Source organism: Branchiostoma lanceolatum, chromosome 19 (genome assembly GCF_035083965.1).
Source record: "Branchiostoma lanceolatum isolate klBraLanc5 chromosome 19, klBraLanc5.hap2, whole genome shotgun sequence".
NCBI lineage: Eukaryota > Metazoa > Chordata > Leptocardii > Amphioxiformes > Branchiostomatidae > Branchiostoma > Branchiostoma lanceolatum.
The window spans coordinates 113,393-135,000 of record NC_089740.1 but is presented as its reverse complement, the minus strand read 5'-3'; the positions used below and the strand labels follow the sequence as shown (position 1 = coordinate 135,000).

The following is a 21,608-nucleotide window of genomic DNA, read 5'->3' as shown; positions in this document are numbered from 1 at the left end:
GGAATAAGACCTAGGGTTAGGGTTAGGGTTAACTTTTAAAGTCTCATAACTCGATAACAAAGCACGATACTTGAAATCTGTCTGCAGTTTCAAACTCCTGGCCAAAAGACCTTTTGAATGAGTCCAAGTTTGGCCCGTTTGAAGAATGGTTAGGGTTAAGGTTAGGGTTAGGATTAAGACCTAGGGCTATGGTTACACGATGAGGTCGGTTAAGTCAGTTTGGGTTGTCTTTTGGTGAAAGGTTTAACTGACATAACATTGTGGCCTGCCGTAGATACATGGCCACCGGCTGTAATGCTTAGTTTGTTTGTTTCTTCAGGCCAGTACCTACCTTCTGATACAAAAACTTTATCGCTTGGGTGGATTTAACCCGGAAAGCACCCTTTCACAGTTAGGGTTAGGGTTAGGAATAAGACCTAGGGTTAGGGTTAGGGTTAACTTTTACAGTCTCATGACTCGATAACAAAGCACGATACTTGAAATCTGTCTGCAGTTTCAAACTCCTGGCCAAAAGACCTTTTGAATGAGTCCAAGTTTGGCCCGTTTGAAGAATGGTTAGGGTTAAGGTTAGGGTTAGGATTAAGACCTAGGGTTAGGGTTAGGGTTAACTTTTAAAGTCTCATGACTCGATAACAAAGCACGATACTTGAAATCTGTCTGCAGTTTCAAACTCCTGGCCAAAAGACCTTTTGAATGAGTCCAAGTTTGGCCCGTTTGAAGAATGGTTAGGGTTAGGGTTAGGAATAAGACCTAGGGTTAGGGTTAGGGTTAACTTTTAAAGTCTCATGACTCGATAACAAAGCACGATACTTGAAATCTGTCTGCAGTTTCAAACTCCTGGCCAAAAGACCTTTTGAATGAGTCCAAGTTTGGCCCGTTTGAAGAATGGTTAGGGTTAGGGTTAGGAATAAGACCTAGGGTTAGGGTTAGGGTTAACTTTTAAAGTCTCATCACTCGATAACAAAGCACGATACTTGAAATCTGTCTGCAGTTTCAAACTCCTGGCCAAAAGACCTTTTGAATGAGTCCAAGTTTGGCCCGTTTGAAGAATGGTTAGGGTTAGGGTTAGGAATAAGACCTAGGGTTAGGGTTAGGGTTAACTTTTACAGTCTCATGACTCGATAACAAAGCACGATACTTGAAATCTGTCTGCAGTTTCAAACTCCTGGCCAAAAGACCTTTTGAATGAGTCCAAGTTTGGCCCGTTTGAAGAATGGTTAGGGTTAGGGTTAGGAATAAGACCTAGGGTTAGGGTTAGGGTTAACTTTTACAGTCTCATGACTCGATAACAAAGCACGATACTTGAAATCTGTCTGCAGTTTCAAACTCCTGGCCAAAAGACCTTTTGAATGAGTCCAAGTTTGGCCCGTTTGAAGAATGGTTAGGGTTAAGGTTAGGGTTAGGATTAAGACCTAGGGCTATGGTTACACGATGAGGTCGGTTAAGTCAGTTTGGGTTGTCTTTTGGTGAAAGGTTTAACTGACATAACATTGTGGCCTGCCGTAGATACATGGCCACCGGCTGTAATGCTTAGTTTGTTTGTTTCTTCAGGCCAGTACCTACCTTCTGATACAAAAACTTTATCGCTTGGGTGGATTTAACCCGGAAAGCACCCTTTCACAGTTAGGGTTAGGGTTAGGAATAAGACCTAGGGTTAGGGTTAGGGTTAACTTTTACAGTCTCATGACTCGATAACAAAGCACGATACTTGAAATCTGTCTGCAGTTTCAAACTCCTGGCCAAAAGACCTTTTGAATGAGTCCAAGTTTGGCCCGTTTGAAGAATGGTTAGGGTTAGGGTTAGGAATAAGACCTAGGGTTAGGGTTAGGGTTAACTTTTACAGTCTCATGACTCGATAACAAAGCACGATACTTGAAATCTGTCTGCAGTTTCAAACTCCTGGCCAAAAGACCTTTTGAATGAGTCCAAGTTTGGCCCGTTTGAAGAATGGTTAGGGTTAAGGTTAGGGTTAGGATTAAGACCTAGGGCTATGGTTACACGATGAGGTCGGTTAAGTCAGTTTGGGTTGTCTTTTGGTGAAAGGTTTAACTGACATAACATTGTGGCCTGCCGTAGATACATGGCCACCGGCTGTAATGCTTAGTTTGTTTGTTTCTTCAGGCCAGTACCTACCTTCTGATACAAAAACTTTATCGCTTGGGTGGATTTAACCCGGAAAGCACCCTTTCACAGTTAGGGTTAGGGTTAGGAATAAGACCTAGGGTTAGGGTTAGGGTTAACTTTTACAGTCTCATGACTCGATAACAAAGCACGATACTTGAAATCTGTCTGCAGTTTCAAACTCCTGGCCAAAAGACCTTTTGAATGAGTCCAAGTTTGGCCCGTTTGAAGAATGGTTAGGGTTAGGGTTAGGAATAAGACCTAGGGTTAGGGTTAGGGTTAACTTTTACAGTCTCATGACTCGATAACAAAGCACGATACTTGAAATCTGTCTGCAGTTTCAAACTCCTGGCCAAAAGACCTTTTGAATGAGTCCAAGTTTGGCCCGTTTGAAGAATGGTTAGGGTTAAGGTTAGGGTTAGGATTAAGACCTAGGGCTATGGTTACACGATGAGGTCGGTTAAGTCAGTTTGGGTTGTCTTTTGGTGAAAGGTTTAACTGACATAACATTGTGGCCTGCCGTAGATACATGGCCACCGGCTGTAATGCTTAGTTTGTTTGTTTCTTCAGGCCAGTACCTACCTTCTGATACAAAAACTTTATCGCTTGGGTGGATTTAACCCGGAAAGCACCCTTTCACAGTTAGGGTTAGGGTTAGGAATAAGACCTAGGGTTAGGGTTAGGGTTAACTTTTACAGTCTCATGACTCGATAACAAAGCACGATACTTGAAATCTGTCTGCAGTTTCAAACTCCTGGCCAAAAGACCTTTTGAATGAGTCCAAGTTTGGCCCGTTTGAAGAATGGTTAGGGTTAGGGTTAGGAATAAGACCTAGGGTTAGGGTTAGGGTTAACTTTTAAAGTCTCATAACTCGATAACAAAGCACGATACTTGAAATCTGTCTGCAGTTTCAAACTCCTGGCCAAAAGACCTTTTGAATGAGTCCAAGTTTGGCCCGTTTGAAGAATGGTTAGGGTTAGGGTTAGGAATAAGACCTAGGGTTAGGGTTAGGGTTAACTTTTAAAGTCTCATAACTCGATAACAAAGCACGATACTTGAAATCTGTCTGCAGTTTCAAACTCCTGGCCAAAAGACCTTTTGAATGAGTCCAAGTTTGGCCCGTTTGAAGAATGGTTAGGGTTAAGGTTAGGGTTAGGATTAAGACCTAGGGCTATGGTTACACGATGAGGTCGGTTAAGTCAGTTTGGGTTGTCTTTTGGTGAAAGGTTTAACTGACATAACATTGTGGCCTGCCGTAAATACATGGCCACCGGCTGTAATGCTTAGTTTGTTTGTATCTTCAGGCCAGTACCTACCTGTTTACTTTACACAGGTATCCGCCTCACTGGCTGTAACACCACCGGTTTACTTTACACAGGTATCCGCCACACTGGCTGTATCACCACCTGTTTGCTTTACACAGGTCTCCGCCTCACTGGCTGTATCACCACCTGTTTACTTTACACAGGTATCCGCCACACTGGCTTTACCACCACCTGTTTACTTTACACAGGTATCCGCCTCACTGGCTGTATCACCACCTGTTTACTTTACACAGGTATCCGCCACACTGGCTGTATCACCACCTGTTTACTTTACACAGGTATCCGCCACACTGGCTGTATCACCACCTGTTTACTTTACACAGGTATCCGCCACACTGGCTGTATCACCACCTGTTTGCTTTACACAGGTATCCGCCTCACTGGCTGTATCACCACCTGTTTACTTTACACAGGTATCCGCCTAACTGGCTGTATCACCACCTGTTTACTTTACACAGGTATCCGCCTCACTGGCTGTATCACCACCTGTTTACTTTACACAGGTATCCGCCTCACTGGCTGTATCACCACCTGTTTGCTTTACACAGGTATCCGCCTCACTGGCTGTATCACCACCTGTTTACTTTACACAGGTATCCGCCTCACTGGCTGTATCACCACCTGTTTACTTTACACAGGTATCCGCCACACTGGCTGTATCACCACCTGTTTACTTTACACAGGTATCCGCCTCACTGGCTGTATCACCACCTGTTTACTTTACACAGGTCTCCGCCTCACTGGCTGTATCACCACCTGTTTACTTTACACAGGTATCCGCCTCACTGGCTGTACCACCACCTGTTTACTTTACACAGGTATCCGCCTCACTGGCTGTATCACCACCTGTTTACTTTACACAGGTCTCCGCCTCACTGGCTGTATCACCACCTGTTTACTTTACACAGGTATCCGCCTCACTGGCTGTATCACCACCTGTTTACTTTACACAGGTATCCGCCTCACTGGCTGTATCACCACCTGTTTACTTTACACAGGTATCCGCCTCACTGGCTGTATCACCACCTGTTTACTTTACACAGGTATCCGCCTCACTGGCTGTACCACCACCTGTTTACTTTACACAGGTATCCGCCTCACTGGCTGTAACACCACCTGTTTACTTTACACAGGTATCCGCCTCACTGGCTGTATCACCACCTGTTTACTTTACACAGGTATCCGCCTCACTGGCTGTACCACCACCTGTTTACTTTACACAGGTCTCCGCCACACTGGCTGTATCACCACCTGTTTACTTTACACAGGTATCCGCCTCACTGGCTGTACCACCACCTGTTTACTTTACACAGGTATCCGCCTCACTGGCTGTACCACCACCTGTTTACTTTACACAGGTATCCGCCTCACTGGCTGTATCACCACCTGTTTACTTTACACAGGTATCCGCCTCACTGGCTGTACCACCACCTGTTTACTTTACACAGGTATCCGCCACACTGGCTGTACCACCACCTGTTTACTTTACACAGGTATCCGCCTCACTGGCTGTATCACCACCTGTTTACTTTACACAGGTATCCGCCACACTGGCTGTATCACCACCTGTTTACTTTACACAGGTCTCCGCCACACTGGCTGTATCACCACCTGTTTACTTTACACAGGTATCCGCCTCACTGGCTGTACCACCACCTGTTTACTTTACACAGGTATCCGCCTCACTGGCTGTATTTACACCTCCGCGCCTGCGCACTAAATGTCTCTCTTTCTGTTTGTAATACATCAAATCTGTTTCTTAATGTCAGTGCACTATATTTGTAGCTTATACTTGGATCTGCAAGGGAGGACCAGTCATAGCGAGGGCATTTGGTTGCTGGCTTCTCGTTTCAACGTAGGCTTAGGCATATTTCAGCTGACACTATTCTGTGGTCTGAGATACTGAATGTGTTGTAGGCTTCACAATTCTCTACACTGTTTACCCACTTTCTGTTTACAAGGATGTAGTCCAACTGCGCTCTAGTGCCATTTGGATACGAAAATGTCCACAGCTTTCCTTTACGTTTCTGGAATATCGTGTTTAGACATACTAGTCTGTTATTTGGTCCTTACCAATTTGTGCATTCATGTCACCACTTATTACATCTGACTAGACATTCCCAAATCAGACATAGGCAAGGAATATCACGACAAATGGAATTTTGGAAATAACACAACTCTTTATTTCAAACCGAACAACTGGAACTCTGGAACAACTGGAGTTTTTCAGCTAACAGATTCAAGGAATAAAACACGCTATATAATGTATTTGCTTCTACTGTGTAGTTCTGATCTACTGTGAATGTTACAACGTTCCTTATATTTCCCTATCTACCGGTACTTCATTTCAAACCGAACAACTGGAACTCTGGAACAACTGGAGTTTTTCAGCTAACAGATTCAAGGAATAAAACACGCTATATAATGTATTTGCTTCTACTGTGTAGTTCTGATCTACTGTGAATGTTACAACGTTCCTTATATTTCCCTATCTACCGGTACTTCATTTCAAACCGAACAACTGGAACTCTGGAACAACTGGAGTTTTCAGCTAACAGATTCAAGGAATAAAACACGCTATATAATGTATTTGCTTCTACTGTGTAGTTCTGATCTACTGTGAATGTTACAACGTTCCTTATATTTCCCTATCTACCGGTACTTCATTTCAAACCGAACGACTGGAGACCGTGAAACAATGAACATAAAGTAACGTTGCAAGAAACAATCAGTCTATATTCAGTGGCAAGTCTTGGCGTGCCGGTGGAGACTGCCACCGTGTCTGAACTGCTTGCCGCACTTCTCACATCTGTAGGGCTTCTCTCCGGTGTGTAGTCTCATGTGCACCTCCAATGCTCCTAAGGTTGCAAACCTCCTGCCGCACTCCTCACATGTGTAAGGTTTCTCCCCAGTGTGAGTACGAAAGTGCCGCGAAAGGTTGCCTTTAACTGCGAAGGCTCGGTCACATTCCTGGCACACGTAAGGTTTTTCCCCCGTGTGAGTCCGCATGTGCTTTGTTATTGCACTGAGGTCTCTAAAGTGCGACCCGCACGCATCGCAATGGTAGGGTTTCTCGCCGCTGTGCGTCCTCTTGTGATAGATGTAGGAAGACGCCGTGCTGAACTGCTTGCCGCAATCCTTGCAGCGGTACGGGGTCTCACCCGTGTGGTTTCGTATGTGGACCCTCAGGTTGTACATCCTTGGAGTGGAGAATCCACAATGCTCGCAAACGAACATTGTTGACCTGGAATAGATTCAGAAGTTTGTTATTGAAAGCGATCAGGTAGGCATTACTACATAGCACAAAGTTTTTTCACAACATGGTACACGTTATTTCACAGAAAAAAGTTTTCCGGTCAAGGCTAGAATATAGCACACTTCAAGCCTTATTATCTTGCAATAAGGAGCTAATTTGCATAATTAGTAAGGAAAGTTTGTTAACCAACTGCCTTTCAATGGGACATGGGACAGTGTCAGGTCATGTAAACAGATAGCCTTGCATAAACGTACATGTAGGTCAAATAAATAAACTTTTCTCCAAGCAGAGGTGTGGGTCCTGCTGGTTTTTGACGCGTTCAGTGTAAGCATTGTTGTTCAACACGGTTGGCGACATAACGAAATAGGGACAAAATAGAAAGCCTGACTAGAAACACCTAAAAACGTGCCAGATTTATTCTATTCATATGTATTGACTGTACTATTTCATAATCACTTTCAACTTTCAACACTGCCATATCGAACCTTTGTGGCCCATATAATATCAACCTACTCATATTTTTCATGACCAGTTATAACATATATCAGCACACTCTGCACATATACTAGTCCTGTACCACCAAATGATTTTTAACCCTATCTTAACTGGACTCATTCGCCCAATCATAACGTCCAAATGGTATGGTGCATGATCAAATTTGCAGGGGGTGATAGGCACGTAAATATAAATCACTTTCCATAATAAGCCTTGATTATTTGGCGAAGATAATGTGTTTGTGGAACTCTAGTTTACATTTACCAAACTTCATCACCAACGTAATAAGTTAGGCACACTATCTGGCGTAGCACTAAATAGCGATAAAGTAGACATTGAAAGTACTTACCAGATCAGACGAGCAGATGACGAGATGAAAAAAAACTTGGCTATTTGAAGACGGCTAGAAAACGTTCCGAATCGTTTGAAATCGAATCAGGTACTGTCGACTACGAACTCCAACGACCATTTTATGTAGAGGCGGGCCCTTTGTTTATCCGTGAAAGTGGAATTAGCTATATCAACAATGCTATTGTTACATAATCAAACAGTTGTCTGACAAATCATGATGACCAGTGATTATGTAATTAGTCCCAGCGCGTGCAGATCTCATTGCGCTAATTGAATATTACAACTTCTTTTGTATCAACTGATCAACAGCAAACGCCGCCCTCAAGCGCATCTCTGTGCACTGCATCGCAACGTCAGATTTCGGCCAGGGAACCAATCAGACGTCCGGGCGCCCACCAATTGTAATTTGCGGGCATCTGATTAGCGGGTCTCATAAATTCACTCTCCACCGCTCGACGACTACTTTTAATGTCTTGCACTTGAGCGTAGACGAAGTTCATCCGTTCGTTCGACATGCACGTACCAAGCAGACCGCCCGTAAGTCCACCGGTGGCAAAGCCCCAAGGAAGCAGCTGGCAACCAAGGCCGCGCGCAAGAGCGCCCCTGCTAATGGCGGCGTCAAGAAGCCTCACCGCTACAGGCCCGGCACCGTCGCCCTGAGGGAGATCCGCCGCTACCAGAAGTCCACCGAGCTGCTCACCCGCAAGCTGCCCTTCCAGCGCCTGGTGCGAGAAATCGCCCAAGACTTCAAGACGGACCTGCGCTTCCAGAGCTCGGCGGTCATGGCCCTGCAGGAAGCCGGCGAGGCCTACCTGGTCGGTGTCTTCGAGGACACCAACCTGTGCGCCATCCACGCCAAGCGCGTCACCATCATGCCCAAGGACATCAACAACCCCGGCCCTTTTCAGGGCCACCCACATATCCCAGAAAGATCTATATCCTTCCACCTTTCTTTAAACAGACGCAGTTGTTGCGCCTGAAATACAATTACACACCACTCGCACATCACCCCCCCCCCCCACACACACACACACACAACTTATACCTGTACACGCAAATCAATTCAGCCGACAGTGTAATGACTTTATCAACGTTAGAGAATGTTATGTGAACGCGTGCATCCGGTCGCGAACACATAACCTGTACACACGTATAATATACATATAGGTCAGCTAGCATTAAACGACACCGTATTGCGGTCATTTCTTGTACTTGTATGATCGGTCTTGCTCACGCATTGCGATAATTGTCTGTCAGCTATCTTGGACTGGGATATGTCGTATTTGGGTATTTTCATTCGTATATCTGCATTGTGCAGGCACTTGATTCAGTGTGAAGAGAACACAGTTCTTTCGAGAGGATGTGGGTGGCCCTGAAAAGGGCCGGGGTTCAGTTTCTTTAATTACTGAGCCTTGCTGGTCTTCTTGGGCAGAAGCACGGCGTGGATGTTGGGCAGAACGCCGCCCTGTGCGATGGTCACGCCGCCAAGAAGCTTGTTCAACTCCTCGTCGTTGCGGACGACCAGTTGAAGGTGACGGGGGATGATTCTGGTCTTCTTGTTGTCGCGGGCAGCGTTACCGGCCAGCTCCAGGACCTCGGCCGTCAGGTACTCCAGCACGGCCGCCAGGTACACCGGTGCGCCGGCACCCACGCGCCGCGCGTGGGTTTCCCTTGCACCCGACCGACCGGGAACTGGAGACCCGCCCGGGAAGAACGGCTCTTTGCCTTTGCGCGTGCCTTGCCACCTTCGCCACGTCCAGACATCTTGTAGTAGTCGATTGATTTACGTCAAACGGCAGAAAGAATGAGGGAATGAAGAGGCATTATCTCCTGTCCAAACAATTTATACCCCGCCGATGGATTCACGGCTTCAGCCAGCGAACCAATAGAGAGAGCTCACTCTCGGTGAGAAGAAGTTCTACCACGTCCGCACCTTAGACTAGACAATCCCCAAATTTGCATTGTTCTCCCATATAAAGGCCTGGCCGAGACGACAAGCGGAAAAGCCGCCAAAAGCCGCCAGGCCCGCAGGGGACAAGACGCGCGGAGAAAGAGAAGGGAAACCTTCGGCGTCTACATCTACAAGGTGCTCAATACGAAGCTTCTCGACTGGCTCACTACAACAAGCGCTCCACCATCAGCAGCCGCGAGATCCAGACCGCCGTGCGACTCCTGCTGCCGGGCGAGTTGGCCAAGCACGCCGTCAGCGACTAGACTACACACAACGCACACGCCAAAAAACCTGGGATCGCAGGCGACATAAGACAGTACAGAACTTATGTCCTGGAACACAACAACAACAACAAAAACAACAGGATGATCATGAAAGAAAACAAAGAAGTGAATTTTGACGTAATAAAAGTCTGCACACGTTCTTATTACACCAAACAAAGCTGACGCAACAAGAAACTTGCGCCCCTTGCCTTCTGGAACAACTGTCGTCTGTGACGTTCCTTAGAACACGTAGAACAATGAATTGGCCGTCGATCGGCGTTCCTTTTCCAGTCAAAACGCCATAAACATACACTAGTAAGCAATGTCTCACAAGTGTGGTCAAACTTCTGGACGACAACGGTGTGTGTGCGTGTGTGCCTGTGTGTGCGTGTGTGTGTGTCCGAGGCCTACAGCCTATGCTGACGCGAGCGAAAGAAAGGCAGCGCTCTTGTGTGGCCCATGGTTTTAGTGGTATAGAGAGGTACAAGTGGTTTCTATCCCGAAACGAGCTAAGGAAAAGGAAGCGCTCTACTGAGGCCCGTGGCACCGTATAGTCGGCCAATCCGTCTTCGGGGCAGACGGAAACCTCTTCCGCCTGTGTCTAATTTTGTACCCGGAGGTAGAGAAGGTCGCTATACTTAGCTATAGGCGAACGAAGGGCACTGCCTTTCTTTCGCTCGTCTCAGTAAAAAAAAACCACACACACCTGTACCACCGTATACCATTAATACAGATATCAGCATTTATTCATTTCCACTTGTTTGGTCATAACAGATGTATTCATTACGAATGTGAATGTGTGAGCGATATAATTCTTTCTTTAGGATGTGGGTGGCCCTGAAAAGGGCCGGGGTTTCAAAGGGCTGGTTCTTCAGTATCAGTCTACGGACGGGCGCAAGGTTTGAGAGTTACGAAGGAAATCGGCGCCTTGTCTCTCGCCATAGTCGAACAAGAGTTCCGTTTTAAAGCGTTCTTACCAACGCTCTTATCAACAAAACAGATTAACAAGGTCTCAAACAGAATAACAAGGTCTGCGAGTTTCGGAATAGTTTTAGTATGAGAACATAACTATCGGTCATCGTCCTTTGTCATACAATGTTTGAATGTGCAAAGTGAAGAAAAGTGACACGAACACAGTCCGTTTTGGGGTAGTTTGGTGGCCCTGAAAAGGGCCGGGGTTTTTGGTAGAGATAACACGGGTTTAAATCCTAGTCTTGTCCTGACAGGTTGCATGAAGCATAAAGTTTGCGTCCCTGAAAATGTCCAAGAATTTTAGTTAGGCGATAGAAGCTCATCTAAAAATTCCCAAACACTTCGAGACTTTACTCCTGCCCGTGGCCTTGCCGACTTCTCAACATTCTTGTCTTCTCCATTTCTTTGGCAGGGACAAGCGTGAGATGAAATATCCCCTGCCGTGTCTCCAGGCAAAAGTAGCTCTTTATAGGCCCAAGCATTTCGCCTCGCCGTCCCTCGCAGGTAATTCTGTGACGACCTGTCTCCGACCTCCATCTTTTTGTCGGACAGCAAACAATCTCGAAACCTGCTTTTGTCGTGAGACGAAAGGGGATAATCTTGGCGGGAATGTCTGGCGTGGCGTCAAGCCTCAACCTGTTCACAGTAGAAGAAATGGATTAATCTTTCCAGGAATGTCTGTGACGAAGCCGAAACCTGTTCACAGGAATTTGCCTTATCTGTGTTTCAGATCACTGTTTCCCTTGTGAGGTGAGAAATATCAGCAAAGAGTAACTAACGCTTGCTTTGAATATTTATTCAAGTTCCTTTTTTTCGTACACTAGTTGTAGAAGAACTATTGTAGAAGAAATATTCACTAAAAAGGGGATTTTACTTGTTTAATCTCAGGGCGTTATTATCGCAACATGGTAGGATATAGTTTACCATATCGACAGCCACGGAAAAGAAACAAGTGACCCTGATACATCGTTGTTTATTTAGTCACATCTCTATGACAGGTGGAGAAAGTGAAAGAGACAGTCCTTTCTTTATAGTAGTGGGTGGCCCTGAAAAGGGCCTGTTTTCTGTCTTTAACCAATGCCTAGGCACAGTTTTTGTTTCCACGGCGGGACGGCTTGAGTATGATGTTTCTTGGGAAGAGGTCGAGTTTGAGTTTGATTATTTTCGGGGTCACGCGCTTGGGAGGCTTGTCAGCTGTCTTGACGTCTTGTAAAGCTTTCGCCATAGGAAGGGGTAAAGGCGTTTTGAAAACGGCAACGTACTCTTTGAAAAGGCGAAAGAAACGCAGCTTTTGGGCGGTGTCCATTCTTTCTTGCGAGGCCAAGAGTGCTGAGATCGGATAAGGCAGATGTGTGTAGGAGGCGGCGACATACATGGACGACATATGCAGCCAGCGCAGCTTGCCCTTGTAGCGGCGGTCCTCTAATGTCTTGCCGCCGAGTCGCCGCTTCTTTCGCGAGGGAGAGCTTCCCGCAGTTGACATACTGCTAAGTGCTCGTTGCGAGTCAGAGAAGTGTTTCTCCTTTCCGTTTCAAGTAGATGCACGAACTTTTGCGGCCTCCAATCTGATTGGCTGTGGAATTCTGTATTCTCTGATTGGCTGTACGCGCTGATTGGTTGAATCCGTTACCACGTAAGTTCGGAAAACACGCGCTCCTCCCCCATGAATTCCAGTATCGTCTTCTGGCCGTCCAAGATGAACATAGAATTTATCCAGCCGGCTGAGCAGGGAGATTGGATGGGGTCGATTTTGATAAGAGCGGACACACCAGGCTTACCTCAGCTACTGTATGAACTAGAAATGGATCTCGTTCAAATGGACGCTGATTTCACCATCCCCCTATTTGACGTCACCATTTGGCAGAAATCGTACGCTGTGATCATCTTTTACACGATCCTCGACTTTCAGCAGACCATCACAACTCTGAAAACCTCTCACCCTAATGTTGCCTTCATGGTACTCGGGCCTGGCTCATCATTTTGAAGACTTGGACGGCGCTCGGATCGAATCTAACAAACCGGCCCTTCTCAGGGCCACCCACATCCGCCAAAAGGATATATCGTTCACGCTGCTATTGTTAGGGTTTTACTTTGTGTGTAGCATTACATAGACTTCGCTCAGCAATATTTTATATTTTCGCCAAATGAAAATCCACAGAAACGTTAAAATGTAGGCGCCAGGCGAAGCGATGTAAAGATAGGCTAGAAGGAGGAACACACGACCCCTTCTCAACGGGCTTTTTTGGAGACGCAATTGTTTAGCTTTTACCGTTCCCCTCGTCGTACCGCTTGTTTGCTGCTCCCTGCTCATGCTAAGGTCACATTTCCAAACCGGGGCCCGGCCGGGCAGTCTTTGGGAACGAAAAGTATGATATAAAAGACAACAAAAACACAAAACGTACCCAAAATTATTCAAGAGCGTAGCTTGTGCAAATGTATGGACACACACTTTGATTTTTCGTTTCCACAAATAGCCCGGTCGGGCCCCGGTTACCAAATGTGACCCTAGCATTACTAACCTCTGTATGCTAAGGTCACTATTCCCAACCCGCGGCCCGGCCCGGCATTTTGCGGGAACGAAAAGTATGATGTAAAAGTAAAACAAAACGCAAACGAAAAGTTTCAATAATAAATCATTTGTGTATACTATTGATATGAATTGTGTTAATTTTCATTCACGCAAAACAGTCCGGCCGATGCATTAGCAGAGACCGTCACATATAAAGGAGACGTAGGAAGCTTGTACACAAACTGATATTTTCTACAATTTCCGCCTTTGCTCGTTTATTCAATACGTGTAAGTTCTGTACGGTGAAATGTGTACATGCATACATTCTCAAGTCTCTATCTCCGACATTACGGCGCGCCGCTGACCCCGCCCTCTCCCATACGCTCAATTTTGGCCACGCCCCAAGGAACTCAAATCTGTCGTTATGGCATGGTTGTTTCAGTGGCACTTTCGATCCTAGATGTTTTACCTCGAGGATATTATCTCTGCGAGCGGGCAGGGCTGGCTGATTTCGTTATTGATATCAGCCAACAACCTAGGCCTACATAGCGATGTCATCAACTCACTCGAAGTAGATTTCTTTGAATTGAATGCCGACTTCTCCATCAGTCTATTCGGCATCACCTTGTGGGAGAGATCGTACACACTGATCATCTTTAACTCATCCACAGACTTCCTCCTGGCGATGATATCTCTGAGGGCTGAACACCCTAACGTTACATTCACGGTACTTGTACTTGCACTGGATCATCATTTCGACGTCCACATGTTCATGTAGCACACCCAGAATCGAATACACCGGCCCTTTTCAGGGCCACCAAAATCTGCACAAAGATCTCTATCGTTCACGCTATGATTCCTGCGTTATTGTAAGGCTTTCACTTTCTACAGATTAGCCATTAGCCAGATCATTATATTCACTATTAGCCTAAAGCGTACAGGTATTTGGCCGGCTGTGGCCATATTTCCGAACCGGGTCCCGACCAGGCTGTCTGCAGGAACGGAAAATGAGGCCGTTAGTACTCGTTATGTTTTCTGCGTTTCTTTTCATACTTTACTTGCCCGCAAACTGCCCAGCGTTACTCTTGTAGTCTCCCGTACATTAATTATAAAGGAAACGCTGGAAGCTTGTACCATCTCTTTTTTCTTTATTCAATACGTGTAAGTTCTATGGTGAAATGTGTACATGCATACCTATCCGTCCGGACTGTGGGAAGGCCTAGCTTTGTTTTTCCCGTCTGACATCAAGATGTGAAAGGTTTTGTTTTAGCCGCTAACGATGTGAGAATTGCGAATTAATGCATTCCAATGCAAATTATCCGTTATATTGTTCTACTGCAGATATCGCCTCCTCGTGGGAATCTAGCAAATGCATCGTTAATGTGGCGCCGGCAAGTCTGAGGGCTATTCTAACGTCAGCCTTAAAAACCAGTCGCATACCGAAATATGCACAGTGTGCGTCCAGACACCGTCTCCAAACCACCTGTCTGATGGACGACTCGTCCAACGAAGGCCCCTTCGAGAAAAGGTATGAAAGCATTTTGTCAATCTGCATTTTCACGTTTTGTACTAACATCCGACGGAGCGTTAAGATACTACGGCATAATGTGAAAACACTCAATCTTCACTGATGTACTTTACGTTTTGGTATTTCAAAAAATCGTCGAAAGAACCCGCCGAATTTCTGCCAAATTCACGTTTTTGTTTTTGTAATATCATCCGACGGAGCGTTAAGATATTACGGCACGAAACGAAAACACTCAATTTTCACTGACGTACTTTAGCTCTTGGTATTTCAAAAAATCGTCGTAAGAAGCTTAAGCCGCCGAAATTCTGCCAAATCCCTAACCCCTACATTTTGCCGCTTTTTTGCCCAGCCGGCACGCCATGTGCTTAACCGAACAGGTTTTCTATGCAGTTCGAATCGCTCCGCTCCGGAATCGTTCAATCTTCTAGTATAACTTCTGAAAATCTTGTTGTTTTGAAATCTGGAAGTGTTTGTAATTCCATTTCTACTGAGGTCACCTTCTCAACTGTTTTACGCCAAAATGTTTCAAGGCGTTGGTGTAGTTGATTTTGGTGCAGTCGACCTTTGACAAAAAGTTGCGGTACGGAAATGCCTCTCCAGTATTGTCAAAAGAGGGCCTACAGCAACTAGATGCGTGTAGTCGGACAAAATTCGCAAAGGCTATCTTATTTTTAAGGTTACTGGTACATAAAGATAGCGGTGCGGGTCTGGCGTGCGCTCTGTGGAACGGGTATGGACGCCGGTGCTGACGCGTTCATTTTTAGAATAAAAACGACGCCTCTGATAAAGTGGCCCCGCGCGATTTTGTAGGAAGGCCATTTCACACTCGAAATTGATAATGAATTATATACCACCTAAAAGTACAGACCTCAGCCGCCAAGCCACGTCAAGAGTTCGAGGCAGTTTTATTTTCCTTCCGCGAGAGAAAGTAGTCCGTTCCATGACTCCGGGCGTCAACACCCCTTACAAGAAAGCTTGTCTCTGGAGCATATAACCGTATATCTTCCTGTTTTTACGTTATGTTTATCATTTCAGCCTCACTTGTTGCTTCTTTAGATTTATCGCTTTCCTGTCAATAATACGACCCGAAATCAGGTGATTTTCGTGTAATTTCCCATCTTGTTTTAAACCTGTTGTAGATTTCAAACCAACAGGAAATCTAGTATGTACCAAAGAGCAAACTCTGTAGTTTCTGTCGGCATATGACTTGTCACAGATTTCGAGGGCGAAACGCAGATGCCCGCAATCCGCGCAAAAGCCATGTCATAATTTTGAGTCCAGAATAGAACGCGTCTAGTTTGACGTTTTAGTGATTATCTACTCTGGACATTTACTTGCAACGTAGAACTGACTCTATAATTTTCAAGCTTCCCATTTTCCTCCTACAGATTTTTAGACCTATTTTCAACCTGTACCTGCACCTATTTGATAACATGACCTGAAATCAGTTGATTTTAGTGAGAACTTCGCCATGCGTTTTCCCCGATATCACAACAAAAGGAAATTTAGCGCGTAGAATAGACCAAAGTCTCTTCTCTCTGGTGGTATATAACTTATTCTGAATTTTGAGGCCGCTGTGGGCTTCCTTCTAAACCGCGCGAGGTCACCTCATCAGAGGCATCGTTTTAGTTCCAAAAAAGAATGCACAACACCGGCGTCAACTCCCGTTCCACCATGCGCACACCGGACCCGCACCGCCAGACTAAGATAGCATTTACTAATTCAGTCCGTCTCCAGGTAGTTTGTTTCTGTAGGTATCCTTTGACAATACTGGGAAGGTATATAAGAGCCGTAACTTGTGTTTAAAATTGGACTGCACTGGAATCAAGTGCACCGACGCCTCGCAACCTTTGGGCGAAAAACAGCCGGGAAGCTGACCCCGGGAGACATGGACAAACAGACCAGATTTCAAACCAACAAGACTTTTACAACAGTTATAGTCGAGGACTCTACGATTCTGACTCAGTATTAATCTAATATTGAATCGAGGGCGAAATGCAAATGCCCCCAATCTGAAAATCGTCAAGAATTTAACTCTTTACGGCACCGCCATCCTCCGAATCTTACTGTGTTCAAAATATGATCAAGTAACTAGCTAAAATCGTTGTAAGAAACACAAAAATGCCTCGTATCGAGAGCACAGGGCATTCCCTTCTAGTTCATATAACGCAATTTAAGTAAAAAGGCCGCCAATCGGGTTTAACGCAGCTGTGAAAGTCGGATGAAATTTCATCTAACTATTGTGCGACAAGCGTTTTCTTAGCAACGCCGTCGCGGTACGATTCCGTAATGAACTTAAAATCGAAAAGATATACGGTGATATACTCCCGTAACAAGCTTTCTTGTAAGGAGTCTTGACGCCCGGAGTGATGGAACGGACTACTGTCTCTCGCCGAAGGAAAAGAAAACAGCATAGAACTCTCGGCATGGCGTGCCGGATGTGTGAGTTTTCATCCAAAGGAAGTCTAAACTATCGTCGGGCGAAGCGATATAAAGAAAGGCTAGAAAAGTACAAGGCACACGGTGTAAACATATACGATGCGTGGCGCGCGTTCAACAGCCCGTCAGGAACTTATCAGAAATTCACAGTTTTACTGGATACAGTCACGCAAAAATAGAAGTACAATGTATTGCGGTGTGCGGGGCCGTTTTAACATGACTTCACGGCTGTATTATCAAAGAAACAATTTTCATTTTGATTACAAGGAAAAGGACCTCTAGAATTGAAAAAAAAATGATAGAGAATAACAACTTTTCATCAACACTTCAGTACTTCCTAAAATAACATCGATCGCCGTTATTTGTAGCCTGGAAACCATACCATGGCATCGGCGGCTCTCCGATATCTCTACGGCCCTGGGAGTGACCCCCGCCCGCCCAGAGAGCTTAGCCCGCTCGGGGTGATGGTTTACGGCCTTGGATTGAATTAGCTTAGCAACAAGAGAGCCTTGGAAGTAAATTGTTCTGCAGCCTTGTGCAACGCTCTCGTCGTCTTAGATGGCGGCCATGTTAGATATGGTAATGAGCAGCGGGACCGAACAGCTGACACGCGCGCTAACATTGCGCACCAATCAGAGCTCAGCGGAATAATTAGATCAGTCTACTCTGTTCCCATTGGGTGCATGGGATCGGGGCCGTAATCACTCGGTCCCAGTCTCTACGGTGGCGGCAAAACTACGGTGGCTGCGAAACTCTATAAGAAGACGATCCGACAGAAACGGGTCAATTTTGATATCAGACTGGGCCCGGTAAAACACGCCTAAGCCGATCCGTAGAGACTGGTGACCAGGCTACGTTATTTGCTGATTTCACAGTTCGTCTAAAACATGATTTTGTGCCTTTTGTCTCTTATGCAGGCATTACGACGATGCTGTCCGAGCGAACGACGGTCTCCTACAAAACCATTCACTTCATCAATGCTTGGAAGGAGATTTGGAGGCGATTTCACCCGAACCAGCGTCCCTTCGGCTTCAGACAGACACCGACGGCATTACACTAGAGCTGAATTCCCTCCAGGCAATTCGCCCTCCATCAGACGTGTTTGTTGCAACAAGGTGGAAGCCAAAATGCTGCAGAAAACTGGTGGAAAAAATGACGCCGTCCTGGATCTACAGGTCTGTTCAACTTCAAAAGTATGGAAGGGATGTTCCCGGTGCATTTCTTTGTCAGTCATTATGTGGAACCAATATATTGCTGTGCGCATCTTTAAGATGGGATGCAGACTCCCAAGCCGCCTCAGATTTCTACGACGAACTCGGCTCCTCTACCCTGGGAAACTGGCTGTCGCAGCGTGCCGAGAGTTTGTTGAAACGGACATGGGATGAACTACGGAGACTGGCACCCACATCGAACACCCTTCTCCATAACTTAGCGAGACAGAAACTTAACACCGGTATCCCTCTCAGGGTGTACAAGGCTGACTGGTTGCAATTCGCCATGGCGTTTGACAGCGCCCTGGCGCAACTGACGGCTGGAGACGGAGAGATGTGCCCCTTCGCCGTAAGGATAGTTCTTGAGTGCTTCGGCCAGAAAATGCCACATAACACCGCGAATGATGCCGCTCAGCTTGATGAGGTCAATGCCACTCCTAATGTCAATCCGCTTAAGACCCTCGCCGACCTAAGAATTCGAAAAGAATTCGTGGGAACATCAGCCCTGCATATAGGTGTGTCAGTCGGCTTGCAGGATCGTGCCGTGTCCACGCTTTGGCACCGAAACTTACGCGTCAGCTTGTTCAACCAGAACTGGCAAAAGTACAACGTAATGGGTATGGATGACGTCATCAACATCACGACTAGAAAAGACAGAAAACCTGCAGCAGCTCTGTCCCGCGCGATGACAACCGATACATTTGATCTCACCTACGCCCAAGCATACAACCCGCTGTCTTCAAAAATGTCAAGCGGTTGGACGAAATCACTGACAAACGGGCTTCCAGTCACCTTAGCAGCGGCCTCAGGTCTTGCACTCCACAAGGCCACAAAGTCCACACACGACTTTGTACAAACGGCCCTAGATGGGACGGTACAAGCCAGTCTCGAAGAGATAACAATGGATTTAAACCCTGCTACGTATGCACGTTTTGAAGTGGTGCTGACATGTGATGGTGAGGATTTATCAAGTGAAGCTGCCACAGAACAGGTGAAATATCTGGTGGCGACGCTGAGGCGGGAACTTTCCGGCCCTATACCAGTCATCATACCGGTCCATTCAACTGTCCTCCATCGGTTCGCCCACAGAACCCTGACCGACCTGACAAAGCCAATTCACGCGGCCAACGTGGACACCACGCAAGGGCACTCCCGTCTGGAAGTAACTACCATAGCAATATCTGAAGTGCTTTTCCGTCTTCTGCTTGTCGGGCGGGTGGATGGGCGGGAAAGCGCTTATCTCCACGGTTTGGGGATCCGGCCAGACAGTCCTTGGAATGGGTTCACTACCGTCGCAGAACCCAGCGACACCACCGGATGGACGGTAAAGAAAGGGCTTGTCGACACATGGGCCCGAGAAGGCGTGCTGTGCGCGCCTCCATGGCGTCTCCTTTCAGCCAATGACAACGGCATGTTTTGCCGCATGCACCGAACATTGTCTGTCATTCTCACTACTTGTGAGGACCACCCAGAGAGAGGCAGTGACTTGGCAGCAGCATTTGCTGAAATCTACTGGACGCACGTTAGAACTGAACTCACCCAAATAATGTTGTCCAGGAATATGCGAGCCCTACTACCCATAGACGGAATAGATGCCCTGTTCGATGGTACGCTTGAGGGGAGAGGGGTAAGGGTTACTGGGAAAATAGACGTTGCAAAGGTGACTGACATGCTCTGTGATGTTGCCCCGGCCAACCTACCGACGTTTTGTAGCTTCGAGGCAGTGGTGGATGCAATCTCCAGACAGGGAATCTCGGCAGAGAGTCTGAGACACCAGATGTTAGAACTTCTCCGACAAGACAGGGAACTGACAACATTTCCGTATGTCGACGTAAAGAAAGGCGGACTGAAGGCCGTCAGGGCGGGATTTCTGCTCAGGGTACAGGGAGGAGAACACGTCTACCGCGATATCTGCATCCGGGCAAATGCAATAGTGTCTGGGGACTTTGGAGCTCGGCTGAAACGAGAATCTCTTGACCCATCCAAGTCGTGGGTCACCCAAGTTCTGCAGAGAATTGAAACGGTTTCCAACGAAAACACGACGCTGACGACCAACTGCATTGCCTTTGTATATGCCGTGCTTCTCCACAAGAGGGGATTCAAGCTCAATGTTGCTGCTATCAAGAAATTCAGGTGCAACAGACACATTCCGGTTATGAAGTTACAAGAGGCCAACGTCCTGGGAAGGGGTATGTCAGGGCGTCTTAACGAGGCACACCAGGACATTGTCAGGTTGACAAACATTCCGGACAGGCGTCGCATGGTCAACGGCAGTCTGTCTACTTCGCCTAGTGATGATGAATCCGATAGGAGATGCAGAGCAAAACCTCCTAAACGGAGATTCCCGCTATCGGACGAAAGTGAGGACACAGCTAGAGCTGGACTGTAGGAACATGTATATGCTGCAAATAGATTATCTTTCTTCGATATATGTAACGATTGTTGAATACACATTGAAGTGTTTGCCGTGAATGTTCCCGACGGCTTAGCCGCAGAAGCGCTGGCAGAAAACACCGTTGTCTCAGATATATTTGGAGAGAAAATAAGTACAGCTGAGTCAGATCGATGATTGGAAGACTGCTACCGTACCATGTGCCCTAAAATGATCAACTGCAAAGATCGAAACGGTGCCCTTGTTGTTGTAGACACAAACCAAGCGTCCCTAACAATTCTGTCAGCAAAATTCGCTCTGGGAGGAAAAAACGCAAATTTGAAGTACGTTGTATGTTTTCAGAACGAAACTGAAGCTGTTCGCCTGTTTGCTGTTGCATCAAGACGGATGCAACAGTTCCAAAATGTCATCTAGTCACAGAGGAAAATTATTGTTTCTCTAATAAAGTTGTTTGTCTTAATTTTGATGCCTTTGGCTATTTGTGTGCCCTGTTTTCGTTTAGGTAGATAGATAGATAGATAGATAGGTAGGTAACGTTAGATAGATGGACAGATAGATAGATGGATAGATAGATGGATAGATGGATAGATAGGTAGATAGATAGATAGATAGATAGATAGATAGATAGATAGATAGATAGATGGCAACAAATTTAGAAAAAATAGTTCTGAAGTACTAGTAATATGCCAAGAGTGTGAACAAAGCCATGTACGCACATGTCCTAGGCAATCACAATGCCACATTTGGTATAAACACTAGGGCAGCTGACCCAGGAATGCAAGATAACTTGATTAA

The 21,608-nt window shown here is 46.2% G+C and overlaps 2 protein-coding genes across 2 annotated transcripts; one reads left to right on the top strand and one right to left on the bottom strand.

Moving 5' to 3' along the window:
* Window positions 1-5,601: 5,601 nt before the first annotated feature.
* Window positions 5,602-8,542, bottom strand: LOC136424948 (zinc finger protein 722-like). Its single transcript, XM_066413603.1, has 2 exons — window positions 7,547-8,542; window positions 5,602-6,690 (listed from the first exon to the last, which is right to left on the bottom strand). The coding sequence occupies exon 2, from the start codon at window positions 6,681-6,683 to the stop codon at window positions 6,186-6,188; it is 498 nt and encodes a 165-aa protein (XP_066269700.1). The 5' UTR covers window positions 6,684-6,690; window positions 7,547-8,542; the 3' UTR covers window positions 5,602-6,185.
* A 5,695-nt stretch (window positions 8,543-14,237) lies between these two features.
* LOC136424942 (uncharacterized) lies at window positions 14,238-21,273 on the top strand. The gene is made up of 2 exons (XM_066413596.1): window positions 14,238-14,771; window positions 18,128-21,273. The coding sequence occupies exons 1-2, from the start codon at window positions 14,542-14,544 to the stop codon at window positions 20,808-20,810; spliced, it is 2,913 nt and encodes a 970-aa protein (XP_066269693.1). The 5' UTR covers window positions 14,238-14,541; the 3' UTR covers window positions 20,811-21,273.
* Window positions 21,274-21,608: the final 335 nt, after the last annotated feature.